The 18057-nt window shown below is 37.2% G+C and overlaps 1 protein-coding gene across 1 annotated transcript in view; it reads left to right on the forward strand.

Annotated features, from left to right (window-relative positions):
• LOC122801311 (unconventional myosin-VIIa-like) overlaps positions 1-18057 on the forward strand; it is a 951466-nt gene that overhangs the window by 791531 nt on the left and 141878 nt on the right. Inside the window, 1 exon segment of the mRNA XM_044070855.1 lies at positions 11569-11753. Coding sequence (XP_043926790.1) covers positions 11569-11753 — 185 coding nt within the window.

The raw sequence follows: 18057 nt of genomic DNA on the forward strand, positions 1-18057 counted from the left end.
TACCTTGACAGGTGGGCTGTCCCCTGCCTTGGCTCATCAACTGCCAAGGTAGGCTGTATGGACTGGAGCCAAACATCAAGCAGTCTTGGTGAAGCCAAAGTGACCCAAACTGGGTGACTCAAAGTATGTCTGCAAGTTGCCTATAACTCTTTGTTTTGTAATGTCTTACCGGAGTTGCTATAAGCTTGTTTATGAGGTAGTTAAGCTTCCTCGGCATTGATTTGCGGCGCAGACTTATTGTTAAGCTTGTGGAGCCGGATACGTGTAGCACAGCCGGGGACACCATCGCGGGACCACAGTTGCGTCTGCGATACAACTGCCTTTTGTTATCCTGTGGTAAGAGGGAGATTTCGGGTGTAGGACACCGGGGGTTTTAGCCGGGTCTCTCCTGCTGTGTTTGGGGGTTCAGGGGAGGCAGCTTTCACCCATGCATGCTGTGTTGGGCGGGAGGGTAGGTTATCATTTCTTTTGTTCTCTTACAGGGAGTTGACACTGGCCTGTCTGCTAGTACCTGTGAATCTCTATGATAGTCTGTGATTTCAGTGATGTTGTATTAATTCTATGCATTCAATGTCTTGAAAAAGTTTCCTTTTTTGTATTTTTTTGGACTAAAATTGGCCTTATATACCCTGGCCGAAGTTGTGTTAATAACATATAGCTTTTTTAGCCTTAGTTGTATTTTTTTGACATGGCTAGTCTTGGTTTTATTTGGGATTGCCTGATCCATGCAGTCCTGGAGTGTTCCAGAAGGCATTTGTAAAGGGCTTCCAGCAGGGGGTTGTGTTTTCCTCTGGGGCAGGGAAGGGCCTTGAAGGATACCACACAGTCTGAGTAGTGTGTTAGAAGAAGTTCTTCACTATCTATTTTTTTTTGTTTTGGGGGGGGGGGGAGGGATATGGAGTGAGATTAGTTTAAGATCAGGACCAGATCAGGATATACTTCCGATGTGGAGCATTTTGTCCCCAGGTTTGTCCCCATGTTTGTGTATATTTTTTTCTCCTCTCGTTCCCTCAGTATAGCTGTTCCATGGCATTTGAATTTATTTACTCCAGGAACCGTTGAACGAGTAAAGTTTTTAAGTAAGTAAGTAATTTCCCTTAGTCTATATTTGAGTAGTTGTGGATGTCATTATTTGGATACATTTCTACCCTGGCCCTTTGGCGTGGTTCCTTGTGGGGTTCCTGTGGGGAGGAGGGTTGGGTGGGGTGGCCTGTAGCATGCTACAATTTGATGTGCAGTTTTGTGGTTTTTTTTGCTGATTTTCTAGGGTGGTAGGTTTAGAATTTGAGCCTTGCCTAAAAGGACGGAATCCCAGGGGTGACAGGTGCAAGCTGTCCCTATGCGAAGCGTGTTTTTCAGCAGCCATCATCAAGCAGACAGACACTGGATGATCCCCTTTGAATGACAACAGACATTAAGCCAATTGTTAAAGCTGATCATCTTGTCTGTATATTGTGGCATCATTCTTGGTGAAGGAAGGAAGGGTGAAGGGGGGGGTTAGGTTGCTACCCAATCTAGAGCTCCTGTGTCTCTTTCATGTCTCTTTCTTGTCTCAGTTCATGTATGTCTCAACTCGCTCACACTAATGACACACATTTGTACGGTGGAGTGGTAGCATTATGTGAGGCTGGTTTGGTGTGTGTGTGGTTGCCTTCTCTCCCTCCTGTCTGGTCTTTCCCAGTCCTGAGTTGAGAGCCTATGAGGCAGTTATAACATTGCCTCAAGATTTCCAGATTCACCACCAGCTGGACCGGAGAGGAGATTGACAACTGGACATGGGAAATCCTTAATTGAAAACAAGGGCCAGTGGGAGTGAGGGGTGTGCTTTTTTTTTTTTTAGTGCAGACTTATATAATTGCTTGAGTGAGCAAGTTAGGGCCGAGTAACTTGAGTGCAATGTGTTAAAAAAAACTGAAAACAACAAAGTATAACTTCAAGTGAAACAAGGAAATAAGTACAGTAAGCAATGCAGATATCACTAGTGATCCACAGAAGCGACAGTCTAATATAACAGGAGCCATGTTTGTTATTTAACAGACAAATGATCAGCACCTATATAAGCTATCATTAATTTGCAGTTGCCATCTTTTTGGATGTAAGATGGATGCTGTGGTATCCTGTGAATTTTTCATTTCCCCAGAGATTTTGTGACCTCAGAGTGGGGTGAAACAGCTCCTCATGCTGATGATGTGAGGGGCAGGTTAATCCCACTCCCGAATCCCCACAAAAATGCCTTTCTTTCTCTCTTTTTTTACTTTGAATGTTGTTCTCATTTTAACAAGTTAATTATTTTGTGATTGCAGTTTTGAGGGTCAGTCACAAAGGAGTCAAAAGTATTGTGAAGGACCCAAGGTTATATCTAATTCATAAACAACAATAACAAAAATTGCCATGTTTGGGACTGTATGAGTATCAATGAATTAAAGTTATCTGTATATTTACCGTGTTCAGGTTTCAGCAGAAATTAAAAATGTTAGATGAGACTACAGTTCCACTATGTTAAATGAAAATATACGAAATCTGAACTTAATTATTTGTACATTTCTGCACAAAAGTCACTTCTCTGAGTGCAAACATAGCTCTCAACTGTACAGATTTTTGCAGAATTTCAAGATTTTTGGTTCATATTTTTGGCCTGTTCCTCATAAAATTTGTGTTTTTTCTGGCAAATCACTGGGATGATCTGAGGATTGGAATCACTAAATAATGACATACATTTGAGTTTCAGACTTCACATCCTTCAGAAAATATATGTTAAAATAAACACTGTTTCTCTAGTAACTTTCTAAGTTTATAAGAACAATATTTAAAATATCTCCCTATTTTTGGGCCTTTGTCCCCCCATTTTGTTGGGCTTTCTCCAGATTTCTTGCACTAAGGGGTTGAGAGGTATGAGTGCAAACAAGGTCTAAATATATGTATTTGTGGAAAATGTGAATTTCTACATCCACACTAATGTTAAAAATAAGCATTTTTGCAAGTGGTCAAGATCCCACTGCATCTACATCCCCATTGCTGAGGGGTCCTACCTCCACTCCCACCTTACCTATGTATTGTCACTCTGAGGCTGTTCCAGTTAGGATAAAGAACAATCATTCTTAGAACATTAAAAGAATCATTATTTTTTCTCTGCTACTTTTGACCTCAGAATCTATCCTTCATACTTGGAGCCTTTCTATAACACTAAAATAAGTAATGAGCAAACATAAGTCACGTAAACAAACCTCTCACCGGTACAGACTTCCACAGAATCTGCAGATTTTTGCACCATACTTTTAGTGCATTTCTCATAAAATGTGTGGTTTTCTGGCAAATCATTAAGGATTGAAGTCACTAAATAATGACATACATTTGAGTTTCAAATGTCATATTCTTCAGAAAATGCATGGTGATACAAAACCTGTTATTCTATCAACTTTCTGAGTTTTTGGGAGTAATATTTAAAATCTATCCCTTATTTTTTGGACCTTTGTCCCCCATTATTTTTGGCTTTGTCCAGATTTCCTTTGCTTAGAAGTTGAGAAACATGCATATAACTATGCTTGGGCAAGTGTAAAATAAGCAAATAAAGCTCAAGAGAGTCAAGGTAAACCTTATCAGAAACAAAGGGAGCAAAGAAACAAGGAAACCAAGAACTGAAACAAATGAAGTAGGAAACAAAGGTGCTACAGAGAGTAGGTAGTTAGATAGGAGTGCTATTGAATAAGAGCATAAAGCATATGTAGAGACTACAGACAAGCAGTGAAGTTAGATGAGATCAATGGATATCAGAGTTACAGATCCAGGGCTAGGAGATGGTCTTTGCACGCACACCTTAATGCTTGTCTGAGGAGTATCTGATGAAGACCGAATATGAGACTGTTCTATTGTTTAGTGTAAACTACAGAGAGCAAAACGTCTCCAAATAAGTTATAGTATGAGCAAGAGTTGAACTTGTTAATCAAAGATAACAGACAAGGCCTTAATACATTATCATGGAGTGGAGGCTGGGCACTTAATTGGGAAATTTAAGAAGGATATTAGACTAACAATGACATTTCTGATTTTTTTCCTGTGCCCTAACGTTAGACATATTTTTCTGATGATTACCCTAGGAGTCACACAGATCAGTGAGCATTTAGTTGGTGACTCGATAGGAAGTCAAGGTCATTTTTTTTTTTAAGAAATGTGTAGTGGAAATTATCATAGGATAATGTATAAACATCTATTGCATAAGATCTGTGGAATGTTATGAACTACAGGAAGGGGCATCATATACTAAGAGGCAATCATGGCCTATTTGCATTATTAATCTTCCACTGCCAGTGGTCTCTCTCTCTCTCTCTCTGCCTTCTCAGTAATGAATCCAACTATCACGCATTGTCAAAGATCTAATGTGATCCATAAGTTAGGCATCAGGTCATACCCCTGAGTATATGAATACAAAGCCTCTTTCTAGAAATTAGCATTCGGAAGTATCAAGTTTCAGGCACTTTTTTTCTTTGAGAAATTGGCAGCTGCAAAATAATACAGCTTTGGTTTTATTCAAATAAGTAACCATGTAACATAACTAAATCCAGTTTCAGAAAGTGATTTTCTTAAAGTGGTTGTCAAGGTGAGAGGTGCATAAAACTCAGACATATAAAATCAGAACAGGGGCACCCATAGATATATATGTTGGGAGGTCAGAGATATCCTGTGTAAAAATGTTTATGATTAGCAGAGGTCCTTATGAATTTCAACTCTGTCTGAATTGAGAACTTACTTTTTAACATAGACGATGAACATTTCTAATGTTTCTTCTTTACAAAACACACATACACACAAACACAGATGTGAGCACACACGTATATATGCACACACACACACACACACACACACACACACACACACACACACACACACACACTCCAAACACAAAAAAGTGCATTTCTGTTCATGGAAGCTAAACATGCACTGCAAGCTGTGAGTCACCCCTACAACCATACCCAGAACTTCTGGCTATAAATGTTAACTATTAAATGAAGCTGACAAGTATATTCAGCACCAACCGTAAATCATACTGCTATAAATACATATTATATTTGTTTATTTAGCGTCTAGAGGAACTGACACTACAAAAATAAAAGGTACTTATGTATTAGCGCAACCAGATTTTCGCGGTTGCGGTAATATGAATGCTGGCATGAAAACGACTGTGGTAATTAGTGCCACTTGTTATTTTACATCTTTACTTACAACAAATAGGTTTAGCTTACATTCAGGAAGATAAAACAAAGTGTGAAAGTCTTCTTCCTGTTTTGCGTGCTTTACACACGCACGGTTTAATTTCCTGGGCTACTGTGTATGTTACTGTCGAAAGGAGTGCTTTTCTCTTATCAAGGTGGAATGCTGAAAAGAAAAACACAGGGAGACCGGGAGAAATGCTTTTTGGTAGACTATTTATAAAAGATTTACTTTACAAACAGACTTGAAAGGAGGAAAACTTTTTCTTTTTTTTTTAAGAATAGAAGCTTGCAATAACAGTAAATTATTTGCCAAACTGATGATATTGCATTATGCTGACATGTAGGGTAGTTTGGTATGTGAGAAGTTGACAGTGGTGCTTTGGCTACTTGTAATTGTGATAGTGCTATCCTCGGACAAACGGAGATTGTATTTCAATGATTATGGCTAAAAAAGATGTGGATTTCTCATTCACTGTTGTACTGTTTCTGTGTGTGTGGAGAGAAAGTTGTCAGCAATTGTAGTCGCATCTTCCTGAATGTAAGCCAAACTTATCTGTTGTAAGTAAAGATGTAACGTAACAAGGTACGTTAATTCCCATATTCGTTTTCAGGACAGCATGCAGTTAAACATTACTTTTTTCATGTTTAATCGATAAACCTGACTCAAAAAAAATTCAGTGTGAAAGAAAACAGTTAATGTGATATTTTCAAGTCAGTATTGGTAAAATGTACACATCTGGAAGCAACCAGTATTATAACGAAAATCTGGTTGCGATAATACGTAAGTACCAAATAAAAAGTATCTGTGAAATTGTACCCAGAAACAGAAATGTAATGCAGCCAGTCAGCATTAGTGGCCAGCTTTCAGTTATGATACAGAATAAAATGTAAATGCTTTAAGCATGCTATATGCTACTGTGGTAGCATTTGACAAATGGTCCCAGCTCTACCCTGTCAGAATAGAGTACTTGGGAGCAGTCCATGGTAGAAAGGAGCTGAATTAAGTTATCTAAAGCAGTGTGCATGTGCAAAGAGCTATTTTTATCAGTATTATAATCAGACATACCAGACAAAGTGTTTATTCATTGCAATAAGTGGTTGTCTGTGTGTGAAAGTAATGGAATTCTTTTTATAATCCCCAAATTCTGCAGATGTTTACATCACTTGATCTAAGTTAAAGATATGGGTTGTATGAGACAATATTTGTAAAACAAGCTGAAATTCTTCAGTCTAGGTAGAATTTATTTCCATTAACTGAGGGATAACTAACCAAAAAGTGATTACTCCCGAGAAAGAGGGACAATATGTATGATGAAATACTTAACAGAAAAAATGCATTTTTATTTATTCCTGCTTGTTAACAAGATAGCCCAAATGAGCAAATAGCCCCTTTTCAGAAGAGTCCAATGGAGAAAAGCTCTGCAATAGAATACACATCGTGAGATAATTAGAAATGAGAGTTAAAAATAGAAGTAAACGTGTACTACATACATATATATAAGAATATAAGTAATAGATCAATTACATTCAAAATATCATTCATATTTAGTAGAACACAGCACTATTTATGCTGTTTAAAAATTAAGTTATGAGTCAGGCATTCTAATAGCAGCCCAAGGTTACCCACTGCAGCATAAGCAGGTCCAGGTAGTAATTAGATAACTTTTTGTCTTTTCTAAGAGTTTTGTGTTGGTTTCAGCTGCAAGCTGTGCGGAAATTGAGTTCCACTATTTGGTTACTTGTACTGCATATAGTGAATCACTGTAGTGATTTATTTTATGGTGAACACTTCCTTGCCCCTCCCCCCATTGATCATCAGCTCCCGCTGTAGTCAGTCAACCCATTTGTTCTCTAGCAGTGGGGCAACAGTAGGCCAGGAGGGACCATCTTTCAAACACACATCAAGAGTGATTCAAGGATTTCTTCCCTGAGTTCCCCTATTCCAACTGCACACACATGCAGTGTGCAATGGGATTTCAGCAGATGGTGTTCCTCATTTCTGCAAGGAGTATTCCCTCTCCCCATGGAGTGGTAAGTGGGCCACACTTCCTTCCTGTACAGACAGGGATCCATCTGCTGCACCCTGGAGTCTAGCTGCAGTGAGTCACATAACTTGGCATATGCTTTTGTTGAATAGATCAAAGGTTACGGAAAATATTAGGCACATTCTGAATCACAGTATCACAGTACTGATGAAGGAGACATTTATTGCTGTCTAACAAATAATTTTAAAACTAGGAGTAGGTTTATGGACTTTGTTTAATTGCACTATGCTTTGTCCCTCTGCTGAGATCCTCATACTGACATTTTTGTTTGGTTTGCACCATGCAGTATATTGTGTGTCTTGCAAAATGAGCATAGCATTTCTAAACAGAGGTACAGTCAAGTTATGTGCTGTTGTAATAGTATGATCTGTTGATGTGTCATCCTGTCAATGGAGAGATGTGTGATGCAAGCTGGAAAGTTGTTAACTAAAGTCAGATGTTCAACAACCTTGTTAAGCAGTATTTACAAGGTGGAAATTGTTAACCTGCATTACCTTTGCATGTACTACAGGTTAATGAAAACCTCCCAGGTAGTCAGTAGATATAAATAAACTTTACAACAGAAAGAAGAAAATGCTTAAATTACCTTGTAAGGCTAAAACTCCTCAGCACAATGAGAATAAAAAACACCTCACCAAGAAACCGAAGGTAGCTTTATTAAGACTTCACCTCACTAAAGCGATCTCTGTTGTCAAACATTACTAGAATTGTCTTTATCTCTTTTGTTTTAACATTACCCATAAATGTACTATTTCTCTGTTTTTGTTTTAGCATTACCCTAAATGTACTATTTCTCTGCTATGTGTTTTTGTTTTAGCATTACCCTAAATGTACTATTTCTCTGCTATGTGTTTTTGTTTTAGCATTACCCTAAATGTACTACTTCTCTATTACAAATTTTTGTTGTATCATCATCATCAAACCCTTTTTCCCCATTTTCTACAAGGGGCCAGAGTGTTGTGTCACTTATTGCCATCTTTCCCCATTAAATGCAACACTCCTACCTTCTTTGACACTCATGCCTGACTGTCACAGGTCTTCTCTCACACCATCCTTTTACTGGATGCCCTCGTTTCCTCTTACCTTCTTCCTGTCTGTCCCAAATCTTCTTCACCAGATTGTCTTCTGCTTTCCTGCACATGTGCCTGAACCACTGTAATCAGTTCTCTTTGATCTTCTCTGCAATTGGAGCTACTTTGGCTTCTGCTGTTATGTCCTCATTTCTTCATCTGTCCCACAGTGTTCATCCTACCACCATTCTCAGGCATTTCATTTTCATCTTCTCTAGCTTCCTCATCTGCTCTGCCTTTACCACCCAGGTTTCTGTGTCATACAGTAGTACTGATCATACCACTGTTTTTTACACCTTACTTTTCAGTTTCTTTGGCATTCTTCTGTTATACACTACCCCTGACACTCTGTGCCAGTTGGCTACAGGTCCTCTAATTCGAGCTTTGACCTCCTCATTCAGACTTCCCTTTTCCTCAACCACCCCTCCCAAATACTTGAAGCTGTTAAACTATTCCACTCTTTTCCCTTCTATTTCAATTTTCAGTTTCTTCTGATTTCCCCTATTTTCTGCCATTACAACTGTCTTATCTGGATTTATTTTCATTCCATATGAATTCAGTTTTGCATTCCATTCCTCTATCCTTTGCTGAAGTTCTTTCTCAGAGTCTGCCTGTAATGCCACATCATCTGCATACAGCAACTTTATTAACCTGTTCCCTCCGACCTGTTTACTAATATAGTCCACCACCAGTATGAACAGCAATAGACTCAGAGCTGAACCCTGATGCACACCCACTCCCACTCTGAATCCCTCTGTAAGATCAAACACTGTTTGCACTTGAGTCATTGGGTCCTTGTACATAGCTGGCACTAATTTGTCAATATTTCTGGACTTCAGACCCCCTCTGGACTGCCCAAATCAGCTTTCTTGGAATCTTAGAAAATTAGGAGTGGATATCTCCAAAACTAAGAAACAAACTTGAAAAACGTGGAAGCAGCAGAAGTTCAAACAACAACTAATCTGCAGTTATAGTGACAAAAACCACTGGACAATTTAAAGCTGAGCACTTTCGTTCTTTTATTTGCAACAAACAGAACTTCTTCAGAACTTTAAATGCATTGGGAAAAACTTTCCTTAAATGTGACACAATCAATTAATTAATTAAAGCGATACATATACTTCTAAAGTAAATAACACATTAAAATGCATTTATACCTTTAACTGTTTTGAAACAAATTTTTTGTTATGCCCACTGAAATAAATTTCTAAAACTTTTAAACTTTTAATGACATTTGATGTTGACACACTCATTTATACTTGGTAATCTGTCTGCTTGTAAGGAAACTTGCCAGTTGAGTTCCTTTATCTCAAGGTAATTCTTAAAATTACCACTCAAGGGGATTGGATTTACATAGTAGACCACAAAAAATAAAACTTTCCTAAAATCACTACAAGCGATGGAATGCTTAGCCAAGGCATTTGTGGCAGTTTTATTCTTGATGGCTAAAAGATGCTCTGAAATATGTTTACTTAACTTCTGAATGGTCTTAGCTATGTAAAAACAGTTACAAGAGCCACATGCGGCAAGATAAACCACATAGGTGGAATTTCAGGTAAACCTTCCTTTAGGCCAACTTTGTAAACCAATATTTTTCAAAATAACATTCAAACCTTCATTAATAAGCCTGCAAACCCAGTGCAACGAAACACCCTCGCTTAACAAAAACATGACTATTGAATGGCCCATATTCAAAGCATTTCTTTAAATCAAAATGTTTTTATAAAAATTTTGGTGTATTACCTAAAACGTCATTAAGATCTTTATTACCAGAGACTATCTTCCAGTTCTCATTAAGAATTCTATGAATATCTGATGCATCAGAAGAAATGGACAAGGGAAGCCTTACAGAAAAATTATCATTATTACCACTCGAATGTTCACCAAAAGGCATTCCACTCACTAAAATTGGTGGATATTTAGAATTTCTCAAACATATGTACTTTGGTATTTTGGTACTTTGGTCGAGCTGGTTTTGGAAAATAACTTTTATGTTTTTAATCAAGATTATTACAAACACAAAAGGGGATGGGTACCAGAATGGCACAATTAACCAAACAAAATGAAACGTCAGATTTTTCAGAAACTTTCTGTTGTATGCTAGTAAGAAAAAGTGCCTGCTCAGTGTCAACAGCATCTGCTATCAATGTAGTTGTAAGTCAATAGGATTATCTCCAGCTTTTGCTATTATTTGTAAATAAGATTACTCTGTAATATTTTAACTTTTTTCTCTTTTGTGTACTTTTTTTCATATTTACATAAGGAGCTTTTCTCCCCGGGCCTCCACTGAAAAGGGGTTTGCCTTTGCTGACCCAGTCAGACTATCTCAGTAAAGAAATGTAAATAAATAATTAAACAAACAAACAAATAAATAAATAAATAACTTTATTGCTAGGTGTCATTACTGCCCTTTGCAATTTTGCTCTTTAGGTCACTTCTGCTACCTGAAGATCTCCTGATGTTATGACTATGCAGTTAACACCAGCCCCTACATTGTAATGTAGCTATGTTTTGCACACATTTTCTTCATTCTAGTTTGCTTTTTTTTTAGTTTGCTTCATTACCTTTGATGAAACTGTTGTAAGCAGCTGTTTATCAGGATTACCACCTGGCACATGGTTTTTCTATGTTATAGCCACCTGCACACTTACCTACAGTGTAACTTTCTTTTCCTTGCCTAAGAATATTCTTTAACTGATTTCTATACATTAAAATGACCTACTAATACATATACAAATAAATATAGAACAACAATCATGATTCTTATAGAATCAGGTCTTATTACAGTGTTTTTAAATCTGGGTCTATATTATAAGCTGGACCACTTAGCTTGTCGAATGCCAAAACGTCGACAGCTAAATGGTGAAAGCTTAAAATGAATGGCCACTTATGCAAATTCTTTCATCAGGAAAGAATTTGCTTGGCCATTATCGGGAATTTGCCCTTTCCCCAATGTAGAGCAATCTCAGAGTTTGTGTATTTAGTTGGGGGTGGGAGGGTGAATCCCCCCACTTTGTTAGGGTTTGGAAGTTTATTTTAATTTGTGACGGCCAAGTGAATTTTGTCCCCCGATGAAAAAATTAAAGTAAGTGGCCGTTCGCGATTTTAAACTTTTGCCATTTAGCTGTTGACGTTTTGGCGTTCAACAAGCTAAGCGATCGAGATTCTAATATAGACCCTCAAATTTGACAGATGTGTTATATGTAGATGTCTGATATCTTAGATTTACATGCTTTATTTTTTTAGCGGATGATCCAAATTTGCTGAGCTACAAGAAGGGAGATCTCTTAATCCTGATAAAAGACTCAGACCTGACACCTAACCGGGGCTGGATCACCTGCCAGAATGAAAGAACTGGGAAAAAAGGAGATGTTCCAAGCAATGCAGTCTATATTATTCCTACCCTAGACAGACCGTCCAATGAAGTTCTGGTAAGGAAACTCATTCTCAGTTCATTGCAGTACACTGTTACAGGTGTCCTGCAACAGATTCATGCTTTGTAATCTTTTCCTTCAGACTCTGTGACAATAAACAGTATTTTTATAATTGTTACTTTTGAAAATCAGTGCTCTTGTTTTATTTCAAGGCTACTCTGCAGAAGTTGATATTACATTCCCAGCTCATCCAGGAATCTGAAAAGTAATAATTACAATAGCCAAGATATCTCCTTGCTGAAAAATTATTTTTAGAAAATGGAACCCAGGGGAATTGTTTTCATTTTTCCTGGAAATTGATATTATAGTTGGATTTCATACTGGATGCAATCACTAATTATTTTCATTACAGTCCACTGTATATATGTGAAAAATGTTATTTGTGGAAAGCAGGAGCTTTTAGGGGAGCTATCTGAGAAGAGGCCAAAGCTACACAACCCAAAATCTGCTACCATTGTAAGTGCTACTGAGCCTAGAGAAGATTGCATCAGTAGCAACACCACTGCAGAGTCATTGTTCTGTCCATAGTAGGATGGGCAAATGCACCATTACTGCCCCTGCCTTGCCATAATGATGGTAGATTATGCAGCATCTAAACACTGGAATTACTACCTCAGCAGGTTGCAGCTAGGATCGCTGTGCAGGATACACCAGTTTCTGAGATAAGAAAGTCAGAAAACATCACTGTCAGGCTTTGTTATCATATGGGGGCCAAGCAACAGCATTATACAAGTTTTAAGTGCTCATCCAGAATTCCTGCAAAGACTCAAACACTAGATGTTTATGTAACATAATCTGTCAAAGCATCTTTACACAAACTGTACTACCTAGGGTTGTTATGCAGCATCACTTCACAAGTTTAAGTCAGACAGCATCCCTGCACAGACTATCCCACATGGGTACAGCATCACTGCACAAGTGTACTACTACATGAGTAGGTCACATAGCATCCTTGCACAGACTGTCCCACATGAGTTGTCATACAGCATCACTGCACAAGTTTAGGTCACAGAGCATCCCTGCACAGACTGTCCTACATGGGTTGTCATACAGCACCAATGCGCAAGTGTACTGCTACGTAAGTAGGTCACACAGCATCCTTGCACAGACTATCCCAAGTGGTCTGTCATGCAGTATCACCGGACAAACTACATCAGCTAGACAAGCCAAACAGTATCACTCAGACTGTACCCCCCAGGGATGCTGTGCAGTATCATTGCATTTATTGTCCAAGCATATGACACAAACTCAAGAACAGTACTATCCAGGGGAATAATGCAGAAGCACTCAGACTGTACCATCCAGGGGTGTCATACAGTATCACATGGATGAATCACATAACATTAGTCACAGAATGTACCACCTTGACTTATCAAAGTATGACTACACATACTGTATCACCCAATGGTGTTGTATCGTATTACCTAGATGAGTCATATAGCATCACTCAGACAGGGATGGTTTTAGACAAGATGAGGCTCAGGGCAATGGTTGATAATGTGGACCCCCCTTTAACACCTCTCTCAGAATCTTCATATACAGCTAGAGTTCTGGGGACCACCTGTCCTCCAGGAGCTAGATGTTCTGTGTTTGTACCTTATTTTTGAAAGATTATTTTTATCTGTTAGGTAGCAGAGTTATGTATTTGCCGATCGATATTGTATAAGTTCATAGATAAATTGGTGATTTTTCCCATATACACATGTATACTGACACTACTCTTGACTAGTTAAGTCTATCGCAAGATGTACAGACATAAACACTCACATTGCATGCTTACCTATAAGCAAATAAAACCAATTTACCTATCACATATATTTGGTTTGTTGAAGAAAAACTTAAACAGGGAGGGCATGCAGATGAAGCCAGAATCAAGAATACGGAAACTAGTGCTATGAGATGGCAATACTACTCACTGAACTACCATTATAATGATTCACTACTTTCACACATCCAGCACAAACCACCAAATATAGCCACATACTGTGCACAATGCTGATGTTTGATGGAAAGGACATATGGCCAACATGTTGCTCTTGTATTCATTAAAAAACACCCTAACACACACACACACACACACACACACACACACACACACACACACACACACACACACACACACACACACAAGCTATAGTAATTATTTTACATCAATTTTAGCACATACAATGCATTGTGCAACACTGACCCTGCCAAGACAGATCAGTGATTGTTCAATTCTAATTAAATACAAACAGGGGTAAGTCATTTGTCCAAAGAAAGCCTCTATATTAATCTACATTTGACTGTGTATACCTCAGATGTCTGACTGTGGTTTAAAAATAGCCATGTATTGTTTTAATCCCCCCTTGAATGTTCAGATGCAAATGTTTGAAAAAATGTGTGAACATGATATAAGATGCAGTTTGTCAAAACCAAGTGAAAAGAAAATCTTTCATTTATCTAAAACTGAGAAGTTAATGTTAAATGACATGTGTAATGATTCTTCTATTAGAGTCTTGAAACCAGACAAGGGGGGGGGGGGTTGGCTATAATGAACAACATTCAATACATAAGTAAATGAAATGTATGTTGGGTGAAGAAGTTTATACTGAAAGTTCTTTAAGTGAAATTAATGAGGCATACAACCTTATAGACAGCTGCCTTTGTGACATTTTGATGCAAGGACAATTGGCCAAAAGTGACTATGGATATATGTATAATGATAAACCGGTGGTGGCAGGGATAATTGGTATCCTAAAATTACATAAAAATGTAGATCCTCCTTTTAGGCATGTTGTAGATGTCACCAGGTCTAAAACTTATTTTGTAGCGAGATAGGTGGACTACTTGGTCAAGAGTAGTGTTAACAGACTAGGTCAAATTTGTAAAGATTCCTGGCATTTTTAGGTTTAATAAATGAACTAGAGTTTGATGAAAATGTCAGTTTTGTTACCGTTGATGTAAATAATTTGTATTCAATAAAACCACATATGCTGGTGTTGCAATGGTTTGAAGAGATCTAGCCTGTGCTCTGTCTTTTCTTATTCACACATCTAAATAAATGACACTTTCAGTTTGAAGTGAATAACTAAACGTTATTTAATTTATCAGTAGTGTCTTTCCACAGAATAAAAATGTCATCAAAAAACCATATATATCCTAACTAGGAGTTACTAAACTCACATTTAAAAAATAATTTTCCTCCCAGTAGGCCATGATCAATTTTGCAAAAGCTGTGGTGCAGCCAGCACCCATTGCTACTCCCGTAGCTTGTCTAAAATATTGCTTGTCAAAATATATGAAGTTGATAGCAGAAATGGACATAGATAAAATATGTGTGGCAGTAACCCTGATGGAGTTGGTATTAAAAAACAACTTCATATATTTTGACAAGCAATATTTTAGACAAGCTATGGGAGTAGCAATGGGTGCTGGCTGCACCCCAGGTTTTGCAAAATTGATCATGGTCTACTGGGAGGAAATTTATTTTTTAAACGTGAGTTTAGTAACTCCTGGTTAGGATATATATGTTTTTTTGATGACATTTTTATTCTGTGTAAAGACAGTACTGATAAATTAAGTAAATTTTTGGAATTCATCAACAATACTGTGGAATTTTTTAAGTTTAGTTATTCAATTCAAACTGAACGTGTCAATTATTTAGATGTGTGAATAAGAAAAGACAGAGCACAGGCCAGATCTGTTTCTACTATATACAGAAAATCTACTTTTTCTAACAATTACATCCACTTTCATAGTTGGCATCCTACATATCACAAAAATACTGTAGTAAAAGGGCAGCAGTAAGGTTGGCAAGAATGACGTCGGGTTTAGATACCTTTCTCATAGAGTGTGAGGTATTGTTGGGTATGTTTTCTAGTAGAGGTTATCCCCAAAATTTTTTAACAAAAATTAGGGATGAAGTAGTGTTTAAGAGAACGCATGGTATTTATTGTCCTATATTGAGTGCAAACAGTAATATAATATGGATGAAAACAACACTATAACTTTAAAGGTTAATCATACTAAAGCATTTATTTTAACATTCAGCTTGGATAGTAAAGCCATAGGTGATTTTTGATAAAGAACTAGGAGATCTTTCAAGTTGATAATACAAGAAAGAATAAAGTAGGTAATAACCCCATGTTGGTTTATAAGAAAGATATGTCATTCAAAACATTATTGGAGAGTTCTAGGAAAAATCAACCAGTTAGTAACAGACATACCTCTCAACCTCTTAGAGCAAAAAATCTGGACACCAAAAATATGAGGCAAAAATCTGGACAGTTGAGAGGTATGGTAACAGGCCCCTAGGAATGTTTAATTGTGACAATTGCACAAAATGGAAAAACATTCTGTTAGCTAGTAATGTCATTATTAGAAATAAGGAATATTTTGTCACAGAGCATTATTGTTGTTGTGAGTCAAAAAATGTGGTGTATGGAGCTTTGTGTTCTAAGTGTCCTACTTTTTATATAGGGAAAACCCAGAGGATGCTTAAGAATTGAATTTATGAACACTTGCAAGATATACAGAAATCGAAGACCACACATGCCCTTTTCAGACATGCAAGAAATAAGGACTACAATTCTGCTTTTGTAGTTATAGAGCAACTAACAAAATATAAAAGCTTTTTTTAAATAGAAGAGCATCTTAATAAATGTGAATTAAAATGGCAAATTTTAATTAATGCAATGTGTTTTCCAGGTTTGAAAAATTCAATGCTATTAATTTTGCTTTAAATTTGAAATACTACAATGCTACATACTAAAGCCATAGGTGATTGTTTGATAAAGAACTGGGAGATCTTTCAAGTTGATAATACAGTTCTTAAGAAAGTAGGTAATAAGCCCATGTTGGTTTATAAGAAAGATACATCATTCAAAACATTATTGGAGAGTTCTAGGAAAAATAAACCAGTTATTAACAGACCCCTAAGAATGTTTAATTGTGGCCATTGCACACAATGGAAAAACATTCTGTTAGTTAGTAATGTCATTATTAGAAATAAGGAATATTTTGTCACAGGACATTATCATTGTGAGTCAAAAAATGTAGTGTCTAGAGCTTTGTGTTCTAAGTGTCCTGCTTTTTATATAGGGAAAACCCAGAGGATGCTTAAGAATTGAATTTATGAACACTTGCAAGATATACAAAACTCGAAGACCACAAATGCCCTTTTCAGACATATACAAGAAAATAAGGACCACAGTTTTGCTTCTGTAGTTATAGAGCAACTAACAAAATATAAAATTTTTTTAGTAGAAGAACATCTTAATAAATGTGAATTAAAATGGCAACTTTTAGTTAATGCACTGTGTTTTCCAGGTTTGAACAATTCAGTGGCTATTAATTCTGTTTTAAATTTGAAATACTATGACACTACATAATCATTGTTATTTCTATATTTATTCTTGTATATGGTTTTAATTTGCAATCAGTTTTAATTGGTAGATTGGGTCTAACATTGTATCATGTGATTTTAATTATGTATAAAAGAAGTTTCATTAATAACAGATTCACTTCTGAGAAGTTCTATGTGATGTATGGAACGAAAGCGCTAAACTTGTTCTAATAAATTTTATGTTTGGAATACTGTTGCCTCCTTCTTCATGCCACAGAATTTATCAATTAAAGGATTTGTTTACCGTGAGACCCTCAGACTATCACTGTAGATACTCACCACCCTTTGACATATCACATAATGTCATCTTGCAGGCTCTGTCACGTCTGGATGGTTCATGTAGGGTCCCTATACATGTCCTGTCTGCATTCTAGGGTACAACCTACAGCAATGCACAATTTTTTCATTTAGGAGTTCACACAGTATCAGTAGTTAATTCTCGGAGTAGGTGCACAGCATTAATATTGGGCAACCTTTGGGAGATCTGCAGCATTCATATACAGTTTCTGACCTCTTCTGTACATCAGTACCCATGCGTAGGACCTTCTCCTTCAGTGATCATGATCCCTGCATAGGCCCCTCCTTTTCTAATGTATTATGTATTATACAGTACCCTGCACAAGTCCTGCCTCTTTTATTTCATCACATAACATCAAGGTCATGGCCTGCTCCCTTTATTGTATCATGCAGTAACCTGTACTACACCTGTATGTTAGAGCATTATACAGTATCTCTGTACAGAATCTGCTCACTTCAGATCACAGTTCCCTATCCCTGATATTCCTTGTCAACTCTAAATGTATCATACAGCATAGGCCTTGTTACCCTTGGGGAGTACGGCTTCTTCATACAAGCTCTGTCACACTTGGAAGATCATGTGTCATACCTACACAGGCTCCTTCATCATTTGTTTGG

This window comes from Protopterus annectens, chromosome 4.part1, assembly GCF_019279795.1.
Source record: "Protopterus annectens isolate FY-2018-M chromosome 4.part1, PAN1.0, whole genome shotgun sequence".
Classification (NCBI taxonomy): domain Eukaryota; kingdom Metazoa; phylum Chordata; order Ceratodontiformes; family Protopteridae; genus Protopterus; species Protopterus annectens.